Genomic DNA, 20455 nt, shown 5'->3' on the forward strand with positions numbered 1-20455 from the left:
AAAATGGGGACAAGAAGGAAGAACACACAAACAAACCAGAGAGGTCATACAATATAGTATTAACAAGCTATAACTATTAACACAGTGCCATCTGATTTCTGTTAAACAAAGTCCATCCACCGCATAAGCCTGCAGCTGTTGTATATTCCAACAGTTTCCGCGCTCCAGAATCTCACTGATAATCCTTTGGCTTCCAATTAAACTGATCCTAGTTTGAGAGTGTGACAACAATGGGTGGGAACCCACTAAGCCACTGTCTGGGTTTACCCTGGAGGGATGTAACTAATTTATTTCCTGGTCTTCACTACAGCCTCTAATGGGGAGGATAGGTTTGGGCCGTTTGGGCAGTCACCAGGTGCCACTTCAGGGCAATCCCGGGGCCTGCAGCAGCTGCCCAAATGGTCAGAGGCACAAAACGAAGTGTCGAGGGCAAAGACAGAGACATGGTCAGACAGTCAGAGGTCAAGGTGGGCAGCACAAATTCAAAATACGAAGCTGGAGTCAGGAGCGGAGTAGTCAGACAAAACGAGGAAACAAGCTGGGTCGGTAGCAGGAGGATCAAAAGAAACATGCACCTAGACAGATTACTAGAGACAAAATGAAATTAGGAACTTAAGTTCAGGCAAGATGTGGAGAGAGACACTGCCTAATATATACCCTGATAGGCTGGAGAAGCAAAACTCTGCAGGACACAGTGGGTTAAATTCCTGCAGAGTCTGGCCCCACTCCCTATAGCCAGGTCCAGCCTCATAAGGATGCAGCAGTGCTGGGAGTGCTGCAAGAGGCAGTTCATCACGATGGTCTGAAACTGAGAGGTGCAAAGCGATGAGCGCAGTGTGTAAGACGGTGCTGAGAAGGCGTGCGAGTTATCGGCGTGATAGAGAACCCTATCGGGGAAGGGGACTGGCGATACTGAATATATTCTCTCTACAGAATGCTATCACTAACATACAGACCAGAGGATCATAGAGGTTCGATACAATATACATTATAATATTAATTCATTCCTATGTTATAGACTTGTCTACAGTCCTGCTTCCAGCACAAGATGATGGAGACTTGTGGATGTGGATATTATTTTTATCCGTTGCTTCCTGGGGTAGAATATTGTGATTACAACAAGCATCCTGGATGGGGTAAGGCGAGATGGAATTATGTGTAGTTTGTACCCATTCAGTAATGAATATAAGAGTGTGCATAGTCTGGATCATGCTTCTTATAATATTTAGGCCTTCATTACATCTATTTTTTGGCTATATTGGTTGTATGTGTTGTAAGTATTCTGGAACGTATACCTAAAATGTGTCCATAGATGACCATGTTGGACTTTATGCATCAGCACTGGAGAGAACATGATGGACGCAACAAGTAAAAAAAAATATTGCAACTTTTGGCATTTTTGCGATGGTTTGTAGCAGCTCTGGAAAAATGGGTGAAGCTGGGATGGAGAGTGTCTATGTCCTCCGATCAAATTCATTAATGGTCCTGGACCACATATTCTGTTCTCATAAAACTCTTCATTTCAGGTCACTGCTTCTATCGGCTGTACGATACGCTGTTAGATCACAGGCTCGTCTGTTTCAAGAATTGCCCAAAGCAGTGCAGGTAATAAGATTGTTGGACCTCGATGTGACTCTATGTGCCAAACGTACGACAGTGGAGAACATATATTACCAGCCTGAGAACATGATCTCTAGTATGTGACCATACACAATGCTGTGAAGGTCAGCAGCACATTGATTGCCACCTTTTGTCTTAAACTTTCCATAAATAGATAATAACCGATAGATTTTTTCAAAAATTGACATAAAGCTTTACATTTCCAGAAAACCAATCTCTAGCTTCCGACAACTTCACCAGAGTAAATTCAGCAGAAGCCATATGGGCTCCCTTCTGATAGCGGACAGAAGTCATTGGTGGCATCTTGGCTGATGAACCCAATTGCTCACATCTTCTGGCCCCATGCACATTAGTGAAGTCAGAAGAAGCTGTCAGTTTCAGCAACAACAATCAATCATCTGATGTGGATGGTGGCCTCCTGACTCTTACCTGGCAGATGATGTCCAGGAAAAAGAAGGATTGGGCATGTTGAATTTTAACATTTGATCCTTTTGTTCTCCCAATATATAAGTTGCCGCCGGAGGTGCATGACGGCAGCTTACAACGGTCTCCCCATTAAAATAACAGAACTGGATACAGCATGGAGGAAAAGGATAAAGCCCCTCATATACATTAGAATCATAGAACGTCAGAGTTGGAAGGGACCTCCGGGGTCATCGTGTCCAGCCCCCTGCTCAAGACAGGAATCTCAAACCCATCTCAGACAGATGCAGGGCCGGCGTCAGCACCCGGCACAGCGGGCAAATGCCGGGGCCCTGGGGAGAGAGGGGGGCCCACTCATGCTGTCATAGATACAGCTGGGAGAGCAGAGCAGAAGATAACATGCTCTCTCCGCCTACAAAGTCACTGCTGGCTGCGTTCTCTTAACCCCTATGTGCCAGCTCTGACACAAGCATCTTATCACTCAGTGAGTGCAGCCAGGCAGGCACACATAGGGGTTAAGAGAAGGCAGCCAGCGTGACATTGTTTGTGGGGGGAGAGAGCATGTTCTCTGCTCTGCTCTCCGCCCCTGGCTGGCTGCCGTGGTGCTGAATTTATGAGGCAGATTCAGGAGGAGCTCCTAGTCCTACCAGTGCATGAGTGAGTGGCGCTGCTATATACTACGTGGGCTGCGCTGCTATATACTACATGGGCTGCTATATACTACGTGGGCACTGTTATATACTACATGGCTGTGTTTATATGCGATTATGAATCGGGGTATGTGTTAAAGGGGGGGGCCCACTGAGACTCTTTCGCCCGGGGCCCTCAAAAACCTGGAGCCGGCCCTGGACAGATGTCTGTCCAGCCTCTGTTTAAAGACTTCCATTGAAGGAGAACTCACCACCTCTCACCATTAGATTAGTCAGCTGAACTACCAATATCGATGGGATCGGAGTACAGTCTAATACGTACGGGGTATGGGGGCCTCCCGACTCTCCCCCGAGAGGAAGAGAGAATATTTGGATTTCCGCCTGCCAATCCTTTTGATCTCCGGGAGATAAGAGTCTGGTAATGACTTTCTGATAGAGACCCCAGAAGCATTCAGCTTAGCATTCCTGTGTATGGGAGAAAGCTGAACACTCAGCCAACCAAGACAAAAAGAAAAACAAGTTGAAAAATAGAGTCGAAGGAACATAAACACCATGAGCCATGCATAAACTGCCAGTCATTGAAAAAAAAAAAAACACACCAGTGAAGCCCTGTGTAAATCCTGAGAAAGAAGTGATGGAAGAACTTACCATACTGACCCGGGTTCATGGTGGTCCCTCACTTCAACATGCGTTTCGCACTAGCTTCCTCAGGGAGTGACTTTTTTAATACCGCCTAACCCTGCATGTGCGATTCTGCCTTAGTAAATAATTAATTTCCCCCACCATTTGCTGACCAAGAGCCCATATTAATAATGATGTAATTGTTATATGAATACATGATAAATTATACATTTATACTTTTACAGTGAAACGATGTATCAGCTCTCAGCAGGCTCCTCTAAATGGCCGACTTCTGTGTCTAAGGTGAGTACACGGATTTAAAGGGGGAAATATGATTCGTGTTCTTATTTCCAGCGCTCTTAAAAATTTTTGGAAAAGTTTATGGAAGCAGAGAACCTGCTATAATGACATCAATATCTTCATATAGGAGGAACTGAATGCAGAGATCTCCATGATATGCAATGACTTTGTATAATGTATGTAATAGAGCGCCTTCCATCCCAGCTCGATATCCGTAGTATAAGTCACATTAATCTGTCTCTTGTTACAGGATTGGGTCACAGGGTTATTATCCCTGAAGTCTGGCTATAACAGAACCAGTAGAAGGTAAAGTGCAAAAGTTACCATTACACTCATGGGAATATAACAAAGGTCGTATAATGTCAGAGATTCGTCCCTGAAACATCCTGTCCAGTCAAGTTGTTAAAAAAATTTTTTTTTTCATTATTCTTTTATATATATATATATATATATATATATATATATACTAGATGGTGGCCTGATTCTAACGCATCGGGTATTCTAGAATATGTATGTATGTATATAGCAGCCACATAGTATATAGCACAGGCCACGTAGTATATAGGAGCCATGTAGCCATAAAGGAGCCATAAAGGAGCCATAAAGCGCTGCGGAATATGTTGGCGCTATATAAATAAAAATTATTATTATTATTATTATTATTATTATTATTATGTAGTATATAGCAGACAAATACTACGTGGCCTGTGCTATATACTATGTGGCTGCTATATACATACATACATATTGTAGAATACACGATGCGTTAATACAGGCCACGCAGTATATAACACAGCCCAAACAGTATATAACACAGCCCACGCAGTACATAGCAGCCACACAGTATATAACTCAGGCGGCGTAGTATATAACACAGGGCACGTAGTATATAGCACAGCCAACGCAGTATATAACACAGCCCACGCAGTATATAACACAGCTCAAGCAGTATATCACACTGCCCATGCAGTTTATAGCACAGCCCCCGCAGTATATCACACAGCCCAAGCAGTATGTTCTGCCCTTTCTAGCGAAGGACAGGTTCATATCTTGTATTAAAAAGGTTTAATACCATAGTTTTGGTTTTGCTGTGTTATAGCACCACCCAGTGGTGGTTACATTTATTACCTGTGTTTTTCAGTAACTATTAGAGTGTTGCATTCTGGGATTCACCAAGGTATCATGGGAAGGGGAAACTCCATCTTCTCTATGTGTATTTCCCTGGACACACGTGTTAATCTGCTGTGTTGAACTACCTCACTTACTTGCCATTCCAGTTAAGATTATCCGGTAAGACCATTATCCCTGTTCTTGCTATGTAATGTTGTACAGAGTGTGATTAACTGTATAGCAGCCAGTACACAGGAAATGTGATTTCAGTTACCTGCTGTATGTAGTTATTATAGAAGTTGCATCATCCTGTATGCTTTCCCTGTTAGTTGCAGTCATGTTATTATTTGCCCAATACTTACTCAAATCATTTGTATTCTTATAGTTTTACCGCGCTCATGTTTACCAATAAACAAGTTAGACTACAGAGAACAGTCTGCTTATTTGGGAGACAGAAGTGGTTTATGCCATATGTCGGATCACACACCGTATCAACGTGTATGAAGACAGAACAGTAAAACGGATTCTAGATACCAGCGGAGGCCAGTAAAACGCAGGCTAGATTCCAGCAAGCAGTAAAACGGATTCTAGATACCAGCGGAGGCCAGTAAAACGCAGGCTAGATACCAGCAAGCAGTAAAACAGAAGCTAAATACCAGCGGAGGCTAGCAAAACCAGGCTAGACGCCAGCAATAACAAGACCACTTACACAGCCGCTTGTACCTCACCGCACAGCCTGCAGATACCGCAGCGGCCGCCATATTGCCCGCCAAGCGCTACACGTCTCAGTCTACGCTGAAGTCATTCCTACCCGCTCTGAGACGTCCTACAGCCTGCAAACGGACACACGATGTCTGCAAGTCGAGCATCCTCAGTCAGGACGAGGTCTCAAACAAGCCGCTCTAGCAAGTCTTCCTCGAAAAGGTCTGTCACCCTCGCCCGAGCAGAAGCTGAGGCGGCGAAGGTAAGATCCTCCTTCGCTGCACAAGAGATGCAGTTAAAGTTAAGACAAGCAGAGCAAGAAGCAGAAAGAGCCCGCCTGCAAGCAGATAGAGAAGCAGAAAGAGCCTGCCAAGAAGCAGAAAGAGCCTGCCAAGAAGCAGAAAGAGCCTGCCAAGAAGCAGAAAGAGCCCGCCTGCAAGCAGATAGAGAAGCAGAAAGAGCCTGCCAAGAAGCAGAAAGAGCCTGCCAAGAAGCAGAAAGAGCCCGCCTGCAAGCCGATAGAGACGCAGATACAGCACGCCTGCGAGCGACCTTAGAAAGGCTTTCCGCTGAAAAAGAAGCAGCAGCCGCAATAGCCAAAGCTGAGTTCTTAGAAGCCGTGGAGTTTCCCGAATCTGAGCGTGACAGCAACGTACGTGGACCAGACCTTGATCGTCAGGACCCTGCTCAACGCGTCTCAGAATATGTCCACCAACATCCCGGAATAGAAGACAACTCTGATCCGTTACACCAACCAGCCTATACAGATTACCAGAGATCCTTCCTCCAAACACCGTACTGGAAGCAGGAAGGTATACTGCAAAACGACATCGACCACCACTACCGTCTTACAGAACAGAAGGTACGGCCTCCTCCCAGACTGACAGGGACACCCTTCGCTTCAGAACGGTTTTATACAGACTTTCCTAAGCCAGAAGCTCCTACCAGGTATGAGGATGCACCACACACACCGCATGACAACAGCACACCAGCTCATGTTGGCACTGACTCAGCCACTATGAACTTTGCAAGGTTCTTTACCCGCCGGGAGCTGGTCACCAAGGGACTTGTAAAGTTCACTGATCAAGCTGAAAGCTACAGAGCATGGCGAGCCTCCTTCCAGAATGCCATCAGAGACTTGCATCTTTCCAGTAGTGAAGAGTTAGATCTACTGGTTAAGTGGCTTGGGAACGAGTCAGCTGAACACGCCAAAAGAATCAGGAACATTAACATAAAGTACCCACACACAGGACTTTGCATGGTGTGGGAGAGACTCGAAGAATGTTATGGGTCAATAGAAGCTATAGAAAATGCTTTGTATAAAAGAATTGATGATTTCCCCAAGATAGCAAATAAGGGTTATCAAAAGCTCAGGGAACTGAGCGACTTGTTAATGGAGGTACATGCTGCTCAGGCAGAAGGTGACCTACCAGGGTTGGCATTCCTGGACACTGCCAGAGGTGTCAACCCGATTGTCCAAAAGCTCCCTTACAATTTACAAGAAAAGTGGGTCAGTCACGGGTCCCGTTACAAACAGGCTCATAAGGTGCCATTTCCTCCTTTCAGGGTGTTTGTAGACTTTGTTGCTCAGCAGGCTAAAGTTAGAAATGACCCCAGTTTCGATTTCACTATGTCATGTACCACTGCCTCCGGTGTAAAACCCAGTAAAACACCAGTGGCAGTACACAAAACTAATGTTACCTCCACAGGTTTTCCTTACAGGGCAAGTAAGTCCTCTCCAGAGGAGGACAAACCTCAGGATCCCAGCAAACACTGCCCCCTACACAAGAAACCTCATCCTCTACTAAAATGTAGAGCCTTCAGGGAGAAGCCTCTAGAAGACCGTAAGAGCTTCCTAAAGGAAAACAAGATATGCTTCAGATGCTGCGCGACTACCTTACACTTCGCCAAGAACTGTGAAACCAGTGTGAAATGCGCAGAATGCAGTAGTGCGGAGCACAACACGGCTCTACACCCTGGACCACCCTCAGGGGTATCGTCACGAGTAGAAGAGTCTGCCGAAAAACAGACGGACACTGACATTGACACCCCAGTGGTCACTTCTCAGTGTACAGAGATCTGCAAGAAACTTGTAGCAGGAAGATCCTGCTCGAAGATCTGTCTTGTCAGAGTATTCCCAGCGAGCCAACGAGATAAGGCAATCAAGGTATATGCAATCTTGGACGATCAGAGTAACAGGTCTCTAGCTAAGTCCTTTTTCTTCAACACCTTCAACATTGCTGGTCCCGGCTCTCCGTACTCCTTGAAGACATGTGCAGGTACTGTCGAGACGGCGGGGAGAAAGGCGACCGGATTCAAAGTAGAGTCTATAGACGGTCAAACCTGCTTATCCTTGCCATCGATACTGGAGTGCAATCAAATTCCTGACAACAGGTCTGAGATACCTACACCAGAGGTAGCAGCTCATCATACCCACTTGAGACGTATAGCTCACCTGATACCGGAGCTTGACCAAGGAGCCCCTATCGTCTTACTCCTCGGAAGAGACATTCTACGGGTCCACAAGGCTAGAGGACAGATCAACGGCCCACAAAATGCCCCATATGCTCAGAGACTTGACCTAGGATGGGTCATTGTGGGAGACGTCTGTTTGGGTGGAGCACACAAGCCGACATCAGTCAACAGCATGCTCACCAATACCCTCAAGAATGGACGCCCGTCTCTCTTCCAGCCATGCGAGAGCAGTTCCCTGATTAAAGAATTGCCACACAACACCCCTCCATCTTGTCCGTTAGCTGATCCCTCCTGTGAAGACCATGCATGCGACGGTGAGCAAGATCATATAGGGTGCACAGTTTTCCACAGGACAAAAGAAGACAACCAGGTAGCAACGTCCATAGAGGACAGACTGTTCTTGGACATCATGGAGCGAGAGATAGTAAGAGATGAATCAAAGAGTTGGGTCGCACCTTTACCATTCAAACCACAGAGGCAACGCTTACCCAACAACAGAGAACTTGTGTACAGTCGATTTGTCTCCCTTACACGCAAACTGCAGAAGTCACCAGAGACAAAAGAACACTTCTTTACCTTCATGGAGAGAATATTCCAGAGTGGCCACGTGGAAATTGCACCTGTACTTCAAGATTCCGAGGAATGTTGGTACTTACCTATTTTCGGCGTGTATCATCCGAAGAAACCTGGTCAGATAAGAGTGGTATTTGACTCAAGTGCCAGATACGAAGGTGTTTCTTTAAACGATGTCTTTCTATCTTGTCCAGACCTCAACAACAGACTTCTGGGAGTACTCCTTCGTTTCCGCAAAGATGCAGTAGCATTTACGGCCGACATACAACAGATGTTTCACTGCTTCCTTGTTAAAGAAGAACACAGAAACTACTTGAGGTTTTTCTGGTACCGCGATAATGACCCCTACAAGGACATCGTGGAATATCGTATGAAGGTACACATCTTCGGGAACAGCCCTTCCCCTGCTGTCGCTATCTATGGGCTTAGACATTCAGCCAGAGAGGGTGAAGCAAAGTATGGATCGGATGTAAGATCTTTTGTGGAAAAGGATTTCTACGTAGATGACTGCCTGAAATCCACACCCACAGATGAGTCGGCAGTCAGTCTCCTGAAAAGGGCACAAGAAATGCTCGCTTCATCCAATTTGAGGTTGCACAAAATTGCTTCCAACAGCCAAAAACTAATGGCAGCCTTTCCCTCTCAAGATTACTCAACCGATTTAAAAGACTTGGATTTAAGCACGGACTCCCTTCCTATGCAGCGGAGCCTGGGTTTACTTTGGGATTTGAAAAAGGATGCATTCACCTTCCAGATCAGCGAAGAAGAGAAACCTTTCACGCGTAGAGGCGTCCTGTCCGTTGTGAACAGCTTGTACGATCCTCTGGGATTTGTAACTCCCGTAACTATCCAAGGTAAAATGATGTTGAGAGACTTCACCCAAGAGACGTCCGATTGGGATGATCCGCTTCCCAGTGAGAAAAGAGACTTGTGGGTAAGATGGAAGAACTCTTTAGAAGCCCTGTCAAGTCTCTACGTTGCACGACCATATGCTTCTGTGCCATCAACAGAAATCAAGATGCAAAGGCTTTGTATCTTCTGCGATGCCTCAACCAAAGCAATTGCAGCAGTGGCGTATTTGAAAACTACTGACATCAATGAACAATGCCACGTGAGGCTTGTTATGAGCCGGACAAAATTGGCCCCACTCCGTGAACAGACAGTACCCAGACTGGAACTCTGTGCAGCTGTGTTAGCAGTAGAGTTAGCTGAGCTTATCTCGACAGAAATGGACCTGGAGGTCAAAGAAATCGAGTTCTACACTGACAGTAAGGTAGTGTTGGGGTACATTTGCAATGAAACTCGTCGTTTCTATGTCTATGTCAGCAATCGGGTGCTAAGGATCAGGAGATCCACCGACCCTAAACAGTGGCATTATGTGTCCACAAACCACAACCCTGCGGACCACGCAACCAGATCCATTGAAGCAAGACACCTTAAGGACACAACCTGGTTTACTGGCCCAACATTCTTACACCGTTCGACGCCATACACGGACGAGTCAAACATCTTTGAGCTGGTAGATCCGGAGGCAGATAAAGAAATCCGCCCTCAGGTATCCGTCCTACGTACGGTGACTAAAGACAATCACTTCAAATCCCACCGTTTCAATAGGTTCTCAACTTGGAACTCGCTTGTTCGTGCCCTCGCTTGTTTAATTCATGCGGCTCGATCCTACAAGTCAACGTCACCCGCCATCCAGGAACCTTGCAAAGGTTGGCACCACTGCAAGCTTGCCTTTACCGTTCCAAACATGGAAAATTGCAAGAACGTTATAATTCGTACCATACAGCGTGAATGTTACGCCAAAGAAATAGATAACCTCAATAAAAACCAACCTGTCTCTAGAGACAGTGTCTTGAAGAAGCTTGATCCAATCATAGACCAAGATGGGCTGTTAAGAATTGGAGGTCGTCTTCAAGAAGCTGAAATGGAATTTGGGGAGAAACACCCTATAGTAATTCCTGGACATCATCATGTCACGACCCTGCTTGTGCAACATCACCACGTCTTGGTGAAACATCAGGGCCGACTATTTACTGAAGGAAATCTACGAACGGCTGGATTATGGATAGTTGGAGCTAAGCGATGCGTGAGTAAACTCATTTACAACTGTGTGATTTGTCGCAAACTCCGTGGTGGGACTCAAAAGCCAAAGATGGCCAATCTCCCACCAGACAGACTTAGTACAGAACCTCCTTTTACCAACGTCGGACTGGACGTATTCAGGCCATGGTCTGTGGTTGCACGGCACACTAGAAGAGTCCAAGCCAACGCCAAACGCTGGTCGGTTATGTTCACCTGTATGTCCATCAGAGCAGTCCACATCGAAGTAATTGAGTCCATGGACACTTCAGGGTTTATAAATGCACTCCGACGTTTCATCGCCATCAGAGGGCCCGTGAAGCACATACGCTCCGATAGAGGTACCAACTTTGTAGGAGCAGTGAAAGAACTTCAAATTCCTTCCAACCTAGACACCACCAGTGTGGAAAGATACTTGAACGAGCAGGGATGCACCTGGACTTTCAATCTTCCACACTCTTCTCACATGGGAGGTGCTTGGGAGAGGATGATAGGAATGGCACGCAGAATCCTTGACTCCATCTTCTTGCAAGCAGGTAGCGCAAGACTCACACATGAAAGTTTGACCACATTCCTGGCAGAAGTTTCGGCGATCATTAATGCTAGACCATTGACTTCACTTTCTAGTGACTCTGAGGATCCGACCATTCTCACTCCTGCCATGTTACTTACTCAGAAAGCCAGCGTTCTCAGCGCTCCACCTGGAGAATTTAGCAACAAAGACCTCTACAGACGACAATGGAGACAAGTCCAAAGTCTCTCCAATACCTTCTGGGACAGATGGAGGAAGCAGTACCTCTCCACCTTACAACCCAGGAAGAAGTGGCAGACCGACAAACCAAACATCAAAACCGGCGATGTCGTTCTCATGAAAGACAGCCAGTCTCACCGTAATGAGTGGCCACTAGGCCTCATCACTAAAATATTCCCAAGCAAAGATGGGAAAGTGCGTAAGGTTGAGGTCAAAGTAGGCAAGTCCGGGGAGAGTAAACTATTCCTCAGACCAGTTGCGGAACTTGTCTTACTGTTTTCACCAAAAGAACCTGTGGGTGGCATCAGTTGATGCCAAGCGGGGAGTGTTCTGCCCTTTCTAGAGAAGGACAGGTTCATATCTTGTATTAAAAAGGTTTAATACCATAGTTTTGGTTTTGCTGTGTTATAGCACCACCCAGTGGTGGTTACATTTATTACCTGTGTTTTTCAGTAACTATTAGAGTGTTGCATTCTGGGATTCACCAAGGTATCATGGGAAGGGGAAACTCCATCTTCTCTATGTGTATTTCCCTGGACACACGTGTTAATCTGCTGTGTTGAACTACCTCACTTACTTGCCATTCCGGTTAAGATTATCCGGTAAGACCATTATCCCTGTTCTTGCTATGTAATGTTGTACAGAGTGTGATTAACTGTATAGCAGCCAGTACACAGGAAATGTGATTTCAGTTACCTGCTGTATGTAGTTATTATAGAAGTTGCATCATCCTGTATGCTTTCCCTGTTAGTTGCAGTCATGTTATTATTTGCCCAATACTTACTCAAATCATTTGTATTCTTATAGTTTTACCGCGCTCATGTTTACCAATAAACAAGTTAGACTACAGAGAACAGTCTGCTTATTTGGGAGACAGAAGTGGTTTATGCCATATGTCGGATCACACACCGTATCAACGTGTATGAAGACAGAACACAGTATATTACACTGCCCATGTAGTATATCGCACAGCCCCCGCAGTATATCACACATAGGTATATACAATTTACAGGAGGAGATGACATACAGCAGGTATATACTATTTACAGGGGAGATGACATACAGGTATATACTATATACAGGAGATGACATACGGTACGAGATGACAAACATGTATATACTGAGGGGAAAATGAGAGGTGTGAGATGAAAATGAAAAGGTGTGAGTGCAAAATGAGAGGAGTGAGGGAAAATGACAGATGTGAGGTCGAAATGACAAGTGTTAGGGGGGAATGAGAGGAGTGAGGGGGAAAATGAGAGGAGTGAGGGGGAAAATGAGAGATGTGAGGGGGAAAATGAGAGGCGTGATGGGAAAATAAGAGAAGTGAGGTGCTATAACTAATCCCAGATATTTACTATGCCCAGGCAATGCCGGGCTCTTCAGCTAGTATATACAGTGGGGCAAAAAAGTATTTAGTCAGTCAGCAATAGTGCAAGTTCCACCACTTAAAAAGATGAGAGGCGTCTGTAATTTACATCATAGGTAGACATCAACTATGGGAGACAAACTGAGAAAAAAAAAAATCTAGAAAATCACATTGTCTGTTTTTTAACATTTTATTTGCATATTATGGAGGAAAATAAGTATTTGGTCAGAAAAAAAATTTCATCTCAATACTTTGTAATATATCCTTTGTTGGCAATGACAGACGTCAAACGTTTTCTGTAAGTCTTCACAAGGTTGCCACACACTGTTGTTGGTATGTTGGCCCATTCCTCCATGCAGATCTCCTCTAGAGCAGTGATGTTTTTGGCTTTTCGCTTGGCAACACGGACTTTCAACTCCCTCCAAAGGTTTTCTATAGGGTTGAGATCTGGAGACTGGCTAGGCCACTCCAGGACCCTGAAATGCTTCTTACGAAGCCACTCCATCGTTGCCCTGGCGGTGTGCTTTGGATCATTGTCATGTTGAAAGACCCAGCCACGTTTCATCTTCAATGCCCTTGCTGATGGAAGGAGGTTTGCACTCAAAATCTCACGATACATGGCCCCATTCATTCTTTCATGTACCCGGATCAGTCGTCCTGGCCCCTTTGCAGAGAAACAGCCCTAAAGCATGATGTTTCCACCACCATGTTTACAGTAGGTATGGTGTTTGATGGATGCAACTCAGTATTCTTTTTCCTCCAAATACGACAAGTTGTGTTTCTACCAAACAGTTCCAGTTTGGTTTCATCAGACCATAGGACATTCTCCCAAAACTCCTCTGGATCATCCAAATGCTCTCTAGCAAACTTCAGACGGGCCCGGACATGTACTGGCTTAAGCAGTGGGACACGTCTGGCACTGCAGGATCTGAATCCATGGTGGCGTAGTGTGTTACTTATGGTAAGCCTTGTTACATTGGTCCCAGCTCTCTGCAGTTCATTCACTAGGTCCCCCCGCGTGGTTCTGGGATTTTTGCTCACCGTTCTTGTGATCATTCTGACCCCACGGGGTGGGATTTTGCGTGGAGCCCCAGATCGAGGGAGATTATCAGTGGTCTTGTATGTCTTCCATTTTCTAATTATTGCTCCCACTGTTGATTTCTTCACTCCAAGCTGGTTGGCTATTGCAGATTCAGTCTTCCCAGCCTGGTGTAGGGCTACAATTTTGTTTCTGGTGTCCTTTGACAGCTCTTTGGTCTTCACCATAGTGGAGTTTGGAGTCAGACTGTTTGAGGGTGTGCACAGGTGTCTTTTTATACTGATAACAAGTTTAAACAGGTGCCATTACTACAGGTAATGAGTGGAGGAAAGAGGAGACTCTTAAAGAAGAAGTTACAGGTCTGTGAGAGCCAGAAATCTTGATTGTTTGTTTCTGACCAAATACTTATTTTCCACCATAATATGCAAATAAATTGTTAAAAAAACAGACAATGTGATTTTCTGGATTTTTTTTTCTCAGTTTGTCTCCCATAGTTGAGGTCTACCTATGATGTAAATTACAGACGCCTCTCATCTTTTTAAGTGGTGGAACTTGCACTATTGCTGACTGACTAAATACTTTTTTGCCCCACTGTATATCTAATATATAATTGCCTAGAATACTACTTCCTGCAATTTGTGCCAACTTCCTGTCCGGAGCTAATGTCCGGAGCTAATGTCCAGAGATAAGTGACGTCAACAGTGTCCAGTGTCTGATTGGTTGCCGCCTGCTGCGAGCGACCAATCAGAAACGTGCCGTACTGTGACACACTCCGCCCGCCATTTTGGTGTGATTTTTGAATTTTTACCTCACAGCAAGTTTCTACTGCGTGGAGGCGGGCCCAGTGACGTTGCTCTTCAAGCTCCTGCCGAATTTCGTCAAAAAAATGATAATACCATTTACCAAAACTATATATATTTAGTTGTGAAGTGGTTCAGTGACATTTTCACACCAATTTTGAACTTTTGTTTGGTGTTTTCTCCATATACTGCCTATTATTTTTGTTCTTTCTTACTATTATTTATTAATTGTATTATTCTTACATTTGAATAAATAAAGTATATATGGATTCTAGACTCCCGATTCTTTAGAATCGGGCTGCCATCTAGTAACTAAATAACTAAATACAACAGCAATTCCATCATTGTTTTTTCCAGGACTCATTTTCACTATATGTGGAAGAAACAGAGTGTTAGGCTTTGTTCACATGTCGCATTTTGCTGTGAGAAATGCAGCATTTTTCTATCCCTTCAGAGTGAGATCATGTCCAATTTGTCTTTTTTTCCTCAGTTTTTTAATGGTGTTCCAATACACACAAAGGAAATAAACATATGTATAACAAAATATGCATTTGCGATAATTTTCTGGAAGAAATACTTCCTTTTCTGAATCATTTTCAAGGGTGCCAACACTTTCGGCCATGACTGTAGATAGATAGATGCTTTGAATAAAAATAAATGATCCTGTTACTCTCATCTTTCCTAGAAATGATATTGCCAGACTTAATGTATATTTCCAAGAACTGGGTCTCCGGTCATTTGATGAAATGCCTGCAATAAATGTAAGTGTTCAGAGAATATTGGAGATTCATTGTAGAAAGTCCTGCAACGGAAAATCAGTTTAAGATGTCTCTGCAGTAGTAATACTGTATCTGTCTGTTCTCTTCAACCTGAAGAGGCCGTTATCTTATATATAATTGCCTAGAATACTACTTCCTGCAATTTGTGCCAACTTCCGTGGCTTTGTCCGGAGCTAATGTCCAGAGCTAATGTCCGGAGCTAATGTCCGGAGCTAATGTCCGGAGCTAATGTCCGGAGATAAGTGACGTCAACAGTGTCCAGTGTCTGATTGGTTGCCGCCTGCTGCGAGCGACCAATCAGAAACGTGCCGTACTGTGACACACTCCGCCCGCCATTTTGGTGTGATTTTTGAATTTTTACCTCACAGCAAGTTTCTACTGCGTGGAGGCGGGCCCAGTGATGTTGCTCTTCAAGCTCCTGCCGAATTTCAAGTATATATGGATTCTAGACTCCCGATTCTTTAGAATCGGGCTGCCATCTAGTACTTACTATGAACATCCATGCTAAATTGGCAATATAATCCTTCTTTTTTTTCATATTTTCAACCAAACTAATTTTAAAGTCTCATTTTTTTTTTAGATTCTTTAGGACAGTGGATGCAAAGTTGAGCATGGTCTTTAAAAACATTGAAACCACTAACTAACCACTATGTAAATTTGTCTTTATAGGTTTACAACCTGCTTTCTACTATGGGAAGCCAGTGGAGCTTTTGGTTTGGATCCTCGGTGCTGTCAGTTGTAGAGATCGCAGAGTTGGTGTTTGACGTCGGTGCCATGTTGATCATCGTTGGCTACAGGAAGTACGGCTTGAAAAAGGAGGAAGATAAAAATGTGAATCCATACGTCATCCCCGCAGATGGTTCGTCAGACCCTGATGGAAAAAATGTGCCTACTGTGCAAGTGCAAGAGAGACTTATTTGAATTTCCCTGTCGTACATACAGTTGTTTTTTTCGAAACTTGCCTTCAGTAACGACGTGCGGACTGGATTCCGAGTTCCCTTCAGTAACGCCGTATGGACATGATTCCGAGTTGCCTTCAGTAATGCTGTGAGGACTGGATTCCAAGTTCCCTTCAGTAACGACGTGCAGACTGGATTCCGAGTTCCCTTCAGTAACGCTGTGCAGACTGGATTCCGAGTTCCCTTCAGTAACGTCGTGTGGACTGGATTCCGAGTTCCCTTCAGTAACGTCCTGCGGACTGGATTCCGAGTTCCCTTCAGTAATGCCATGCGGACTGGATTCCAAGTTCCCTTCAGTAACGCCGTGCAGACTGGATTCCGAGTTCCCGTCAGTAACGCCATGCGGACTGGATTCCAAGTTCCCTTCAGTAACGTCCTGCGGACTGGATTCCGAGTTGCCTTCAGTAATGCCGTGTGGACTGGATACCGAGTTGCCTTCAGTAATGCTGTGTGGACTGGATTCTGAGCTCCCTTCAGTAACGCCGTGTGGACTGGATTCCGAGTTGCCTTCAGTAACGCCGTGCGGACTGGATTCCGAGTTCCCTTCAGTAATGCCATGTGGACTGGATACCGAGTTCCCTTCGGTAATGTCCTGCGGACTGGATTCCGAGTTGCCTTCAGTAACGCCGTGTGGACTGGATTCCGAGTTGCCTTCAGTAATGCTGTGTGGACTGGATTCCGAGCTCCCTTCAGTAACGCAGTGTGGACTGGATTCCGAGTTGCCTTCAGTAACGCCGTGCGGACTGGATTCTGAGTTCCCTTCAGTAATGCCATGTGGACTGGATACCGAGTTCCCTTCAGTAACGTCCTGCGGACTGGATTCCGAGTTGCCTTCAGTAACGCCGTGTGCACTGGATTCCGAGTTGCCTTCAGTAATGCTGTGCGGACTGGATTCCAAGTTCCCTTCAGTAACGTCCTACGGACTGGATTCCAAGTTCCCTTCAGTAACACTGTGCGGACTGGATTCCGAGTTGCCTTCAGTAATGCCGTGTGGACTGGATTCCGAGTTCCCTTCAGTAGCGCTGTGCGGACTGGATTCCGAGTTGCCTTCAGTAATGCCGTGTGGACTGGATTCCGAGTTCCCTTCAGTAACGCCGTGTGGACTGGATTCCGAGTTGCCTTCAGTAACGCCGTGCGGACTGGATTCCGAGTTCCCTTCAGTAACGCCGTGCGGACTGGATTCCGAGTTGCCTTCAGTAACGCCGTGCAGACTGAATTCCGAGTTGCCTTCAGTAATGCCGTGTGGACTGGATTCCGAGTTGCCTTCAGTAATGCCATGTGGACTGGATTCCGAGTTCCCTTCAGTAACGCCATGCAGACTGGATTCCGAGTTGCCTTCAGTAACGCCGTGCGGACTGGATTCCGAGTTGCCTTCAGTAACGCCGTGTGGACTGGATTCCGAGTTGCCTTCAGTAACGCCGTGGAGACTGGATTCCGAGTTGCCTTCAGTAACGCCGTGCCGACTGGATTCTGAATTTTCAAACAAAATTTCTCACAGTTTTTGTATGTTTGGTGACCCATAAGGAGTGAAAGTTTAGTTTATATAAAAGTTAATAAATGGTATAATTAAGGTTTCATTTCCCAGCACCTTGGAGGAGATGAGAACTACACCATTTTTTGGTCTTTTTCTTACGGTCCTAGTACTTAGAATATACCCAGACTATGACTGAACATCTGGTTGGTCAATTTTCTTCAAGACCCTTATGAATCGGCTTTGGGAACCCATAAGTTGTCACTAAAAACCTGTTGGATCCAATAAATGGGAAGCAAAATAGAATACCAAATACACTTTAATTCTACAGACAGTCCCCTGACCTGTTCCGACTTGAACACAACTTGGGTTATGAAGAAACCTACTGTCCCTATCCAGAACGTAACGTGAATTTGCAGTCAAGTTGGAACGGGACCAGGAAAAAACAAACACACTAGTACTCACCTCATCGTTGACCTCACAGGTCTACCTGCAGCTCATTTCACACCATGCAGTCCTCTTCTTTTCTTCGTTGTGTGCCGCATCCCAAGTCTCTTCACTATTAGCCAGAATTTCCGGCTGTGTCCATGCCCTGGAAGTCACTACACATCCTAATGTCGTGACATTGACATTGCAACGTTATGACGCACAGTGGCATGGACACATTTGGAAATTCTGGTCTATAGTGAAAAGTCTGGATATGTGGCTCGCGATAGTCGAAAGAAGAGGACCAGAAGGCGGGTGATGAGCAGCAATGAGAGAGGTGAGTGCTCAAGTATAAGGGGTGATTTTTTTTTTTTTAACATCTGATGTTTGTAACGTATGAGTTGTACATAAGTCGGATGTTTGTTAGTCGGGGATGTATATGTATAGCCTGTATATGTAAAAGTGTATCCATATCACAAAAATGGAATCAAAGAGTAACAGAATGGGTGAATAAAGCAGAAAATATTACTTTTTTATGCTGCTGTGTATGGGATAAGTTCACTTTCACTCACATGTCTGATGTAAGCACATTCACGTAGTACATTTGACCTTCTCCACATTATCAGAATATCTCTTCCAGAAGGTACTCTTTGTTTCTTTTGTCCTTGGCATGGTTCCTGTACTATAAAATTATCATAACTATGACCACACCTCAGCAATCTCTTCTCTTTCCATCGGGAACCAGAACTGACAAGTTATTAGAAATCTCAAGTCCGACGACATTTTTGGGTGTATTTTTTTCCTGCGTTAAATGTTAACCAGCTCTTTAGATCTTACTCTTTTTCCCAGGACATTAATGATGTTCCGAGAAGTAGTTAACGAGCCTTAATATTACTCGGTTGATGCTATCTCTTTGACCGATGTGATAAAAATATTATTTGCGCTATTTTTTTGGTTGCATTCACTGGGTCACCCGTGGAAAGTCAAGCTTAGGAAGAATCCATCTACAAAGCAACTAATATCAGGTTTCAATAAGGATGTTGACTATATTGTTTTGGTCTATGGGACTTATATGTGTATTCCCATCTTCAAGATCCTATCCCAGTATGTATCAGGTGTAATAATAATATTAGCAAATATAACCAATTAGAAATGGAATATAGTTCTTCTGATTAGCTATGACGTTTACCCCATGTGCAGGGCATTACAGTAGCTTAGATATCTATGGGTGCGACCACTAACAAGCAACCGAGTGTCCTACACATCACATGGGTTAAGTGACATAGCTAATCAGAAAAACTATACTGCATTTCTAATTGGAGGTATTTGCTAATATTGTTATTATTACACCTACTACCTATTGTGATAGGATCTTGGAGATGGGAAAACCCTTTAATGCCATAGTAAATGAATTATAAAATATTCTTGGTCATTGGAAAGGCACCACAAAAAAAAAAGCATTTATGAAATTCCCTAGAGATCCACCGAAAACTTCAATATTTCTATTCCAGTTTATAATGGAAAAGGCTGAGACTGATATGGGGGGACAGAAGTTTTGTGGCCCTATAAAATGTTGATCTCAGTGCCCCATATTTCGCCACTGGTTCAATGTGTTCAGATTCCATTTGAAAAACCTCAACTCAAATTAAAATATTAATACTTCACATGCTTTTATCATATTTTTATTTTTTTTAACCAGAAGAGTCATTTAAAGTAGCTGCGTCCAATCATTCCCCTGCTTCTGGATTTCTGACATCCTATAAAATGTTAGTCCTAATATACTGGATTAGCAAAAGTGAGATTGAAGGAATTTTTCTATTTTTCTTTCTTTTGTTAAGCTGATCTACCTCATCATAAATCTTCCTTTATCTAGATAAAATGTGTGGCCGATGCATACGTAAATTGGCCGGAATGTCATTTCACATAGAAATATATATATATGTATCATAAAATCATATTGATTGTCTAATATGTTCTCTCTTCCATTTTTCTCATACTGTAATGTATGTAACATTTACAGACATTTTGATAAAATGTATATCTCGGGGTGTAAAAATAAACGGATTAATGTGATTATTTCTCTGGGTCTTTGTGTTACATGAAAACGTGTGTGTAATTTAATTTGACGCAGAATCCATCTTTGGGTTGCCTATTTACAGGAGTGAACACTGACAGTCAAGGGAAGCTTTGCAGAACGTGTGTCCTTCCCCTCCCATATACACAAACGCATAACTATGGTGCATTACACACACATCTAAAAATTACATACGTGACAAAGTCACTGGCAAAGTGCTGGAGTGGAGAT

The 20455-nt window shown here is 44.3% G+C and overlaps 1 protein-coding gene across 1 annotated transcript in view; it reads left to right on the forward strand.

Annotated features, from left to right (window-relative positions):
• SCNN1D (sodium channel epithelial 1 subunit delta) overlaps positions 1-20226 on the forward strand; it is a 35107-nt gene extending 14881 nt beyond the window's left edge. Inside the window, exons 8-13 of the mRNA XM_069743103.1 lie at positions 1019-1136; positions 1527-1605; positions 3560-3617; positions 3865-3920; positions 15201-15276; positions 15964-20226. Of these exons, the coding sequence (XP_069599204.1) occupies positions 1019-1136; positions 1527-1605; positions 3560-3617; positions 3865-3920; positions 15201-15276; positions 15964-16215 (639 nt within the window). The 3' untranslated portion in view covers positions 16216-20226. The remainder of the gene's footprint in view (positions 1-1018; positions 1137-1526; positions 1606-3559; positions 3618-3864; positions 3921-15200; positions 15277-15963) is intronic.
• Positions 20227-20455: the final 229 nt, after the last annotated feature.

The sequence above is a fragment of the Ranitomeya imitator genome, chromosome 10 (genome assembly GCF_032444005.1).
Source record: "Ranitomeya imitator isolate aRanImi1 chromosome 10, aRanImi1.pri, whole genome shotgun sequence".
Classification (NCBI taxonomy): domain Eukaryota; kingdom Metazoa; phylum Chordata; class Amphibia; order Anura; family Dendrobatidae; genus Ranitomeya; species Ranitomeya imitator.